Raw genomic sequence first — 12,361 nt, forward strand, 5'->3', positions numbered from 1 at the left:
TCCAATGTTTGTGCCATTGTTTTGTTCTAAGCTGGATAGTCTCCAAATATGTAAACTTTTCATGCAAGTGAGAGTGAAACAAGAAATAATAATGAGAGACAACAAAGTGCAGGGCTGGATGAACACAGCAGGCCAAGCAGCATCATAGGAGCAGAGAGGCTGACGTTTCGGGCCTAGACCCTTCATCAGAAAAGGGGGAGGGGAAGGGGGTTTTGAAATAAATAGGGAGAGAGTGGGAGGCGGATAGAAGAGGGATAGAGGAGAGGAGCAGTTTCAGGGCCGAAGAGATTACGAGAGAGTTGCAGTGGGAGAGAGATCCCTTGAGGTTTGTCCGGAGGGAGGAGGGTAACTTCTTCAGGTTAGGCATCCTTAGAAGAGGCTTCGCAGTGGGGTTAAAATTGAATCAGAGATAGTAGGAACTATAATGTTTTGATAGTTCACGGAGTGTCAGTGCCTCTTGATGAAAATCATAATTCTAATGTCCCCCATTTCAAATATAACACATCAGTTAGCTTGGTTTGTTAGGTGATGACAGCAGCCTTTTTAAATCAGCAGTGTCCTTTTTAAAAACCATATTTCATCCATTAAAGTGTCACGTATGAAAGCCAAATGATGGAAGTTGAATATTAATCGTTCATTTTCTGTAATTACAATTGGAAATTGGTTGGTCAGCTACTGGTAAACATCATATTATTGGTAATAATTAAGTTGAAATGGCATCATCAATCACAGAAAAGCTGTGTTTTAGCTGCAGTGAGATTGGATTCCTGCCAACAATTTGGCCAAATCTTTTGGTAAAAAGAAAAGAAACCTTTGAGGAATATCATTAGGCATTCATCAGTGTTTTGTTTAGTGATTACACTCGTCTCCCAGCCTTTTTTGCATTTATTTATGAATCTATTCGATCCACAAACACATCTCCAAACCCCCAGATCCCCCTGCTACATTAATTCTCAGTAATTTGTTCCATGACCATATTATCCTTAGGTAAATGTGTTTGCTCCATTTTGCTTCTTTCTCTTATATTACAAATGTTTAGTCCCTACCATCCTGAACACTTTGTCATTTATCCCCATGATCTTAAATCTTCATATCAATCTTTATTGGTCAGTCTGACCAATGTTTTGTGAAGTTAATTACCATCTGTTTGACTTTACATCTTGACTAATGCTAACCCAGTTTCTTGCCCACCTTTATAATTGTGTTGATGACTTCATAAATTTATCTGATCTAAATAAAAGCGAGTTTCTGATATTGGCCAACAATGACACCTACAAAAAGAACAAAAATGAGGTTGAGCCTCATGCAAAATACCAATTTTGATGCTGCATTCCAAGCCTGCCATGTACAACAATACAATTTATTCTGCTATGTTCAGATTTTGAATTAACATATATTGACTCTGGGGAACAATGTCAGCTAAAGCAGAAACTTAAGTTCCCAATATTTAGACATCTTGTGTGTTCACTTACGGTAAAAAACCCTAAACTTGGCTCAAAAGATGGTTTAACAAAAGTAAGCAATAATCAGGAAAGACCAAAATCAAAGCTATTCTCAGCTGGCATGATGATAGTAGTCTCCAATTATCCTCTGTTCTTGTTTTGGAAGAGGAAAGTCAGCCTTGTTTCCTGTCCCTCTTTACTATCCTGTTGTCCATGCTACAAGTATGCAGGCATGGATATCAGGCAAGAATAAGATCTGAGCCTACTGAGAAAGTCTTCACGTTCTTTAGGTGTATCAGCAGTCAAGATTTTGCTGTGTATCGTGGAGACGTCTAACATGAGAAAATCACTGAGAAGAATCAAGTAACAATTCTATGGATGAGGACAAGTGCTACGATACTGAAGAATTTGGATACCAAACACAATACAGCCAATCATTTGATTGGTTGCATCTTCACTGGACTCTCCACCACTAAGAAACAGTGGATGTGAAATATATCATCTACAAGGTACACTGCAGCATCTCACAAAACTGACTTCTGCTGCACTATCCCGCACCATGACCTCAAATACTTTAAAGGACAACAGCAAAATTATGGGGATATCATACCTTTCATAGACTAGCAAGTCATAGACTATTCTAATATGCACTTATACTGCCATTACTTTATTGTTGTTGTTGGATCAAAATCCTGAAATTGTGAATTGAACACAATTGTGGGAACGCCATCTCCACACGAACTGCAGTGGGTTAATGCAAAGCGTCACTGCTGCTTTCTCAGGCCAATTAGATGAGTACACGATGTCCTACTCATATAAACGTACACACACACATTTTAGATTTTACTGATAACTTCATGGTGGAGAGCATGTTACTTAATCCATGAAATACTTGAAAAGAAATATATGAATCCTCCTGGTCAACAATTGGAAAGATGTTCATTTTCAAGGTGAGAGGAAAAAGAATTAAAAAAGACAAGGGGGCAAATTTTTTACACATAGGGTCGTTCGTGTTTGGAATGAATTTTCTCATGAAGTGGCGGATGTGGGTACAATTACAACATATAAAAGACATTTGGATAAGTACATGAAAAGGAAAGGTTTGGAGGGACATGGGCCAGCAGCAGGTAGATGTGACTAGTTAAGTTTGGGATTATGTTTGGCATGGACTGGTTGGACCGAGGGGTCTGTTTCCTTGCTGTATGACTCTATGACTATGACTCAGATGGGATAAAAAATTAATGACAAAATCAAAACAGTCTATAAAACATTAAATGATGTTAAATATAATTAAAAAGGTGTTCGGCCACAGTTTTCAATAAATTCACTGAGTAATAATCTTCCCAAACTTTCCAGAACTGCTGGTCCTTTTGAAGATATGTTTTTCACAAAGAAAGTGATTGTATCTCAGTTACTACCCTTTAAACAAAAAAAAGAGTTGAATTATTGAAAAAGATGCTTCTGCATGGAGATCACAAAACATACCTTGATAGACAAAATGAAAGCCTTTAGCTGTTGCGTGACTCTTGGCACTGAACTTCATTAAAACTTGATTGGAAGTGGCCAAAGGCAAAGATTCCCCTGTGGTAAAAGAGGAAAGAATTTAAACAGGACAAAGATCAACACAGTGGGAAACACAAGTGAGTGACTCAAACCAACAAGTAGCAAGCAATGAACAGAAAAGCTTTCCACTTCCCTGCAGTTTCAACGTGTTTTTGTGAACATTTTCTGAGGGAGTCAGTAAAGGCCAATTGGGGAAAAAAGATTCTAATACCCAACTGGTCTGGAATTTTACTTTTACGTATACAAATCGACAATATATTGTACAAAATAAAGCCAATAAATCTCAATCATACTTCTATTTTCATCCCCCAAATCACAGATCCACTTGTTCATCAAAACAAGTCAAGCAATACAGATGGAAAACCATAAGCAAAATGCAACCTATATTTCTCACTGAAGATCTTTTCTACTTCCCACCATCAGTTTTGAGCATCCACATTCAATGAGGGATTAGGATCATTTGGCCTTTGCAAAATTATATCTGTCAGCTGCCAGTTAGGATTGTATCATAGAAACTGAGTTTGATATTCAGGAGACAATGAACACATTCTTCTGCCAACACCATTGTGGAACAGACAATAGACATCCTGAAAATGAGGTTCTGAAGCTTGGAATAGTCTGAAGGGTCCTTGGAATATGGTTCAGGTAGTCTATGCCGCATAATTTTAGCAGAGGAAGCATTGATGGTGATTTTTCAGGAATCACCGGAGTTAGGAAGGCTCCCAGAGGCCTAGAAAATGGCTAACAGGCCTGTTTAAGCAGTGAAGGAGGCAAAAGGCAAGAAGCTGTAAAATAGCGCTGAGTTGGCACAGCTTTGTCAAGGGGAGGTCGTGCCTAAGAAATTTGTTAGAAATTTTTAAGGAGGTAATGAACAAGTGAGACAAAGGAGAGCCAATGGATGTGATTTATTTGAATTTCCGGAAGGATGCTGCTCGATAACATGAGATCATGGTGTTAGGGGCAAGATACTGGCATGGAAAAAAGATTGACTGACTGGCAGAAGGCAGGGAGTAGGGATGAAGGGTTCTTTTTTCAGGATGGCAGCAGGTGATGAGGGGAGTTTCGCGGGGGTCAGTGTTGGGACCATAACTATTCATGTCATACATCAACAATCTGTATGAAAGAAGAGGGCATTGTTTCTAAGTTAGCAGATGACACAAAGATAGTCGGAGGGACAAGTAGTGTTGAGGAAGCAGGGAGGCTGCAGGACTAGGAGAGTGGACAAAGAAGTGGCACATGGAATATAATGTGGGAAAGTATGAAGTTATACACTTTGGTAGAAGAATAGAGGCATAGACCATTTTTTGAATGGGGAAAGGCTTCAGTGACCTGAAGCATAAAGGGACTTAGGAATCCCAGTTCAATGTTCTCTTAAGGTTGCTGGCTCAGTTGGCTGTTGGGAAGGCAATGTCAGCATTTATTTCAAGTGGGCTAGAAAGCAAGAGCAGAGATGTACTGCTCAAGTTAAATAAGGCTCTGGTCAGACCATATTTGGAATATTGTGAGCAGTTTTAGGCTCGATCTAAGGAAGGATTTGCTGGTTTGGAGACGGTGCAGAGGAGGTTTACAGGAATGATCCTGAGGATGAAGGGCTTGTCATAAGAAGTGCGGTTGAGGACTCTGGGTTTGTACTCGGTGGAGTTTAGATGGATGAGGGTGGATCCAATTGAAACGTGGAAGTGGAGAAGATATTTACTGTAGTAAGAGAGCCAAGGACCTGAGTTCACAGCCTCAGAGTGAAGGGGCTACGACCCTTTAGAACTGAGATGATAAGAGTTTCTTAAGCTAGAGTGTGGTTAATCTGTGGAAGTCATTGCTGCAAGAGGCTGTGGAGGCCATGTCATTGAGTGTATTTAAGACCGATATGGATTAGGTCTTGATTGGTAAGAGGATCAAGGCTTAAGGGGAGAAGGCAGAGAGCGGGGTTGAGAAACATGTCAGCCATGATCGAATGGCAAAACAGACTCAATGAGCAGAATGACCTAATTCTGCTTCTGGTCTTATGGTAGCATGTTGTGCTTTGCATAACTGGAGAAGGCCAAGTGGGGATGTGACTGATGAAGAGGTGGCTAAGCAGCGGCGATCTTCTAAGGAGGAAGTTGAAGACTACAGATGGAATATCGCCTTCTTGGTGTGGTTTCAAACACAAGCTAGACAGGACTTTATTGGCACGTGCTTTCAATAGATTGAGTTGGGTAAATCAGTTGTTGCTCAAAAGGTAAGCAGCCCCTGATTAGTTCCGGAAGCAAATGCAGCTTTTTAATTTGTTCATTCTTCACTTTTCCTGCTGTCTAATAAAAGTCAACTTTAACTGTTTGAGAGCTTCACAACCCACAACTTTCCCACCATCAACAATGCCTAGATGTTATGTATGACAGACACTAGAGAAACAATAACAGCGTTAAGGACAAGTAATTGCTGTAGCTTCATTCTTGTAGTTGCAACTACAATTACAGTTAATTAGACAGATGAGGCTTTAAAGTTCTAATATATTTACAAACACAATATTCTATTTCCAATGACGTGTCACCTGTGTGTCCTCAGAAGCTTTCCTTTTAAATTTCCCTCCCATCATGTCCACTGTGAACAGCTGGTGCATAGCTGGACTTTAAAAATGGCACACTGTAGCAGGAAACCAGTGGTGGTGAGCACAGCTGTTACTGGTGAGCGCAAGAGTGGTGCTGCAGAGGCGTAATGCATACTTAATGAGGTGAGCAGAGCACACAGAGGCAAGTACTCCATGAAACTCTCTGAAATTGACATTTAGGCCATTTAAGGACAGTTTCAACTCCCAGTGACAGTCTTCCCAACAATCCTGCAGGATGCCACATTTCTGCAATGATAACATTTTACTCATAGTATGTTATTATTAACTATAACTTGGCATTATGCCTCTGCTAGTCTGAAGGCAATTAAGATCATAAAATAAAAAAGTCAGGTTTGGATTCTGATGTGTATCATTTCAATAATTTTTTCCAAATCTTTCAATCACTCTGTTTCTCCCACTCACTGTCAATAACTTGCCTGATGCATGCAATTTCTTTGTGAAAGCAATATTGGCAGTTGGGAAACTTAATCTATTCTCATTTTCTGTCACTCACTTGACATAGATTGCTTGATTCACAAACAAGTTACAACTATAACCAATCTCTGACTTTCCAAGAAACAGAAAATGTTGTTGACAGCAAAGTGAAATCAGCAGACTTGACTGGTGAACTGCAACTGAGAAATCCGACCCGGTGCGAAAAGGATCACTGATTCTTTCACCTCTTGGTTTTGGGCACTGCAATGGAATTGACCTTTGAGGCTAATAGTGGATTTTGTTTATTTCTTTCATTCATTTCAAAGACAAGTCTGTTTTTGCAAACATATTTTGAATTATTCATATATGATGAAAGTTGTCAATTTGACAGAATTAAACACTTTCCACATTTTATGCTAAACACAGCATCTAATACACTAAGCCCACACACTTGCAAACACAATTTTGCTCTAAAATGTCCATAAAGCATCAAAACAGGTAATCAAAATGCTCTAGGAAGCTGAGGCGGGTCATGGAAAATTAATCATAGGCCTTTGGCACCTATGTTCTTATTCAGACATTTCTAAATCATCACTGCTGCAAATTGTAATTCTGTGTGTGAAATAAAAGTGATAGTGAGTGAAAAGCATCTGTGGTTCTGGCAAGTAGGTACCCTGCTAAACTCTCTCCAACTCCTTATTTTCACATGGCATAGGTTTATGTTCAGAATGTTTTTTAAGCTGTTGGCTTTTTGGGATTGCATCAACCTTTGAGAAGTTATTGGATTGCAATCACTTTTTTTTGAGGTGAGCATTTATGTGAAGAGTAACAGATGTATTCAGTTGAGCCAGCCTCCACTGCATTGATGTCTGTAGAATGGAAATTGCTTGAAACTGCGTATTTATTTGTGCTGTTGAATTTGGGTCCAACATTTGAATAACTGGGTCATGAATTTTCTGCTACAGCTGAATACATTGATATTTCATTTTGGATCTGGACTCAACGACTAGCTATAATATCAACAGTCCAATTTTTACCATGACAGAAAGTCTCTCCTCCATGCTGAAATGCAGGAAGGCATTGAGAATCCTAAGTCCCGCTCCCAAACTCAGAATCTTCCATTTTCATATAGGCAGGATTGAGGACAATCCATAGTTCATACATGCACAGCTTCCAGAAGCAACAAACTGACCAGCTTCTACTGAATCAAATTTGGAGACCCGAGTATATGGAGCCTAAAGAGTGTGGATTAGATCAGCTAAGAGCAGGTTTATTCTCAATGCATTTCTTTTGGATAACTCGGGTATCCCTTTGAAGAGCTGAGGTACCTCTCTGGATAGGGCCCCAGAACACTTTGAGTGTGGGAGTTAGCAATCCTTTGGGAGAGGGGAGGGGGAAGGTCACATATCCATTGGGACAGAGTCTCAGGTTCTCGCCAAAGAGAAGACTGCACATAAGGTATGTATACACTCATTTTAACCAGCCACCTTGTCAAGGCCTATCAACAAAGGTTGACATGTCCAGAAGTGTCAACAAGTATCGAATTGTGCATGAATGAATGTGAGTGCTTTTCTCAACAGAGTGTAGTCTGCAATATGGAAATGTTAAGTAATGGAACGTGACTTTTTTTTCCATTGTACTTCCAATGTGCATACGGACTTGTGGATCCTAAATGACTTGGCACAGTCATTGAAAGGGGAAAGAGTTTTATGTGAAAACAGGCACCGAGTTGGTAAAGGGGTAGGAAGAGTTATGGGTGGGGCATGGAGAGTTTGTGAGGATGAGGGTGAGGGTGAGGATTAATAGTGAGTGCTGGAGAGATATTTTATATATCTCTAATTTTCATAAGCAATGTATCCTTTTGGATGTGGTCCACTTGATGAAGGTAAGGCACCCTTTGGGAGAGGTCAGGTACCCTTTGGTGGAGATGTCATAACCTTTGTGATTGTGAAAAGGCGTGCTTGTACTTACAAAATTATAAACCAATTAGGGTTAAGTTTTCAAGAAATTGTACAAAAATCATGTGAAGTTAAAAGAGTGCCCGACATGCAGATTACATTATAGGATTTGTGTTGCATGACTGTATCCCAATCTATTATTTCCACAACTGGGGGCCATTGATGCACATCTCCAACAGCTTATTGACTGAAAATGTTTGTTGGCTTAGTAAGCATTTAAGTGAAGTGGCTACTTACATAAAAGATGACTTGAAACCATTTCAGTGCTTATGATATTTGCTTTGAATCAATGACGTTCACTTTATTTTCCAATAGTAGCACCATCAAAAGCCTGGTAACTTAATTGTCTGCCAGGATGCTTCCTGATTCATGCCCAAGCCTACTAATAACTGAGTTGGAACGAAAAGGCAAAGCCAAAGGGTGACAGATGGGGGATATGAGTTGGGACTGAGTTTGGCATAGGGGCTGTAAAAAGCCTTGATGGCGATTGGAGGTATATGAGATATATAGGCCAAGGGGATGAAATAAATTAATCTAAGATGGTACAGCAGTTATGACAGGGCCATGGGGCATAGGTATAAATGCAAATATCAACAAAAGACAGCTGGGTGGGTCTTATAAAATATGGTCAATACAGCCAACTGGAGGGAAAAAAAATAACAAGGCAATGTCAGGATTAAAAACCCCAGCATTTCTTAGTGCCAGAGTTACACAGTACACTAAACATATTGTCATAATTTTTCTGGAATAAGTTTGTTTCAGGAATGGATTACATAGAACAATTAGAACATAGAACAGTACAGCACAGTACAGGTCCTTCGGCCCACAATGTTGTGCAGACCTATTATCCTACTCTAAGATCAAACTACTCTGCATTCCCTACATTATACTATCATCCATGTGCCTATCCAAGAGTCGCTTAAAAACCTCCAATGTATCTGACTCCACTACCACTGCCGGCAACGCATTCCACACATCCACCACTCTCTGTGTGAATAACCTACCTCTGACATCTCCCCTGTACCTTCCTCCAATCACCTTAAAATTATGCCCCCTTGTAGTAGTCATTTCACCCTGGGAAAAAGCCTCTGGGTATCCCCTCTATCTATGCCTTTCATCATCTTGTACGCCTCTATCAAGTCACCTCTCATCCTTCTTCGCTCCAATGAAAAGAACTCGATCTCCCTCAACCTTTCCTCATAAGGCCTGCCCTCCAGTCCAGGCAGCATCCTGGTAAATCTCCTCTGCACCCTCTCTAAAGCTTCCACATCTTTCCTATAATGAGATGACCAGAACGGAACACAATATTCTAAGTGTGGTGTAGCCAGGGTTTTATAGAGCTGCAGCATAATCTCATGGCTCTTAAACTCAATTCCCCTGCTAATGAAAGCCAACATACCAAGCACCTTCTTTACAACCCTATCAACGTGGGTAGCAACTTTGAAGGATTTTGGACGTGGACTCCAAGATCCCTCTGTTCCTCCACACTGTCAAGAATCCTGCCAATAACCCTGTATTCTGCATTCAAATTTGACCTTCCAAAATGAATCACTTCACACTTTTCTGGGTTGAATTCCATCTGCCACTTCTTCGCCCAGCTGTGCATCCTGTCAATGTCCCATTGCAACCTACAACAGCCCTCCACGCTGTCCACAACTCCACCAAATTTCATGTCATCAGCATACTTACTAACCCAGCCTATTAAAAATGATGCTGCCTGGCCTGCTGTGTTCATCCTGCTCCACACCCTGTTGTCTCAGACTCCAGCATCGGCAGTTCCTACTATCTCTATTAAAAATGGCGTTGTGCATTTTGTCCGTTTGAGGCTACCATACATAAATGTACCAGCAGAGGGAGTTTGCTAATAAATGGAATAACAATTGAAGAAAGATCTGTGTTTAAGAAATTTTGTAGTAACGATGCCAAATGTATCTGACTGAATATGTAATCGTTTCTATTCCAAGTACATCAGGTGATGCATGACCTCCAGGATTGTTCCAAAAATACTGATAACTCAAAATTTGGAAGCCAAGTTTAAAGCCAGCTGGACTCTGCAATTTGCAAACTGTAGAGCTGAAACAGAAAGTTTTCATGCAATGAGGCCTTAGACAATCAACTTCCTGTTGAAACACAGGCCTGGAACGGCCTGGCCAGGTGCTAACAGCCAGATTGTTTCAGAACGAACCATTGTTTCCACCTCCACTAGACCTGCTTTGTTAGAAGAATGTTACACAAACTTGGTGGCACCCAGCTCAGTAGGTGGCTACAGACACAGTGTGGCAAGGACAACACTTGGCAGTTGAAGGTCTAAAACCATGTTCGGCAACCTCCAAATATGGAAAGTAATCACCTCATTAGATCTTCCTGCCCCTGCCTGATGTTAGTATTGGACACAGGCCACAGAATCCCTGAGAAGGACATAAAGAGGGGGATAAAAAGGGCAACTTGGAGCCCCAGCTCTCTCTGTTTTTGCACCTTCTTCAACAGCATCTCCAGGGAAAACCTTCAACTGACAGCCGAGCTGTACAGCTTGGTGAACATCATCAGTTTGACCCAAAGAAACCGCCTCGGCCTGGTGACCCAAAGACCACAACCAGCCCTCGGTGAGACGGGAAGCCCAAATCGACAACTGCAGATCCTGAAACATCAGCCAACCCTCAAAGACTGAGCAACAGCCTTTTCCAGACTTACAGAACAGGTATTACCAGTCCTTTCAGACAAATAATTCAAATACAGTGCTAGAGACCTACGGATAGGGTATATCCTCAGAAGCAGATGTCAGAGATAGATAGCTTTTGTAGATGAGAAAATGTTTACTTAGAGATTTAGAGACAACACAGTGTGCAAGTGGAGGAACACAGCAGGTCAGGCAGCATTAGAGAGGCAAGAAAGTTGAGGTTTCAGGTTGTGACCCTTCCCGAAATGTCAATTTTCCTGCTTCTCTGATGCTGCCTGGACCTGCTGTGTTCCTCCACCCCCACATCTGACTCCAGCATCTGCAGTTCTTGCTATCTCCTACTTAGATATTTAAGGCTGTTTACTAAAGAATCCTGTGAAGAGATTAGTAGAGTTTGATTGAGTTTAATTAAAGTACAATAGTAGAGTCTGATAAATATTGTTTTTCCTTGATAAAATGTTCGATAAAGTTGTGTTGCATCTTCCCCTGATTCGGCCCCCTTTGTCTATCTCACTGTGTAACGCACCTGAGTTAGAAAAGGTTAGTGCAGACAAGTCAAGGTTAATCATGGTACAGTTATACACCCTTTCCCTCTTCAACACAAGAACTTCACACAGACTGTTTGAATGAAAGTTTTAGAGTCATTGAGTTATACAGCACAGAAATAGACCCCTTGTTCCAACTTGTCCATGCCAACCAGATATTCTACACTGATCTAGTCCTATTTGCCAGCATTTGGTCATATCCCTCTAAATTCTCCCTATTCATGTACCCATCCAGATGCCTTTTAAATGTTGTAATTGTACCCGGCTTCACCACTTCCTCTGGCAGCTCGTTCCATTCACACACCACCCCCTGCGTGAAAAAGTTTATCTTCAGGTCCCTTTTTAATCTTTTTACTCTAGTGCCCTCTTGTCTTGGATTCCCCTACCCTGGGAGAAAAATCTTGGCTGTTCACCCTATCCATGCCCCTCATAGCTTTAGAAACCTCTGAAAGATTTATTTTCTTTTCAAAGCCACAATTATTCTACATGAAGAGAGCTTTGGTATTCTTAGACCTGTTCCCAATGAATATGGGTACATAGTCCACAAAGTAATCCATTAATCAGAACAAACTAGCAGCATAACTAATGGGGCTGTTGTGAACTAAGTATATTCAGATTGATTTAGTAATGGTGTGATACTGAGGCTTGGTTACAGTACATCATGCAATTAGTCAATCATGTATTAGTGAGCTTCATACTGAGCTTCCCTATTTATATCTGAGCCAAAAGTACTTGAAGTTTCAATCATACGCTAACAAAGAGAAAGCATTCTATTCACCAGTACTGACATTTCTCACCTTGTAAACAACAATGAATAAATGAATTAATTAGCTTTATTGTCACATGTACGCAAATGAGTACAGTGAAAAGTTCACAGTCGCCACATTACAGCACCATTTTAAGTCCAAAAGTACCAAGGTAAACAACTTGTATTTAATAACTTGCAACTATACCATATCATGATGGTGGTAAAATAAGCATTATACATTTTCATATTCCATCATCTGATTTTAATATCAGAGACTTTCAATATAAAGAACAAAAAACACATGAAACAGCTTTTAAAAAGGACACCAGGTAATTAATGGATGCAGTGATCACCTTGGCCACTGTAGAATAAATAAAACTGTCTGAACTGAAAATATCCCTTTCAC

At 40.4% G+C, this 12,361-nt stretch overlaps 1 protein-coding gene across 1 annotated transcript in view; it reads right to left on the minus strand.

The window, feature by feature from the left end:
* Positions 1 to 12,361, minus strand: part of csmd2 (CUB and Sushi multiple domains 2) — a 613,472-nt gene that overhangs the window by 251,687 nt on the left and 349,424 nt on the right. Inside the window, exon 27 of the mRNA XM_048612954.1 lies at positions 2,928 to 3,023. Coding sequence (XP_048468911.1) covers positions 2,928 to 3,023 — 96 coding nt within the window. The remainder of the gene's footprint in view (positions 1 to 2,927; positions 3,024 to 12,361) is intronic.

This window comes from Rhincodon typus, chromosome 27, assembly GCF_021869965.1.
Source record: "Rhincodon typus isolate 14 chromosome 27, sRhiTyp1.1, whole genome shotgun sequence".
NCBI classification, from domain to species: domain Eukaryota; kingdom Metazoa; phylum Chordata; class Chondrichthyes; order Orectolobiformes; family Rhincodontidae; genus Rhincodon; species Rhincodon typus.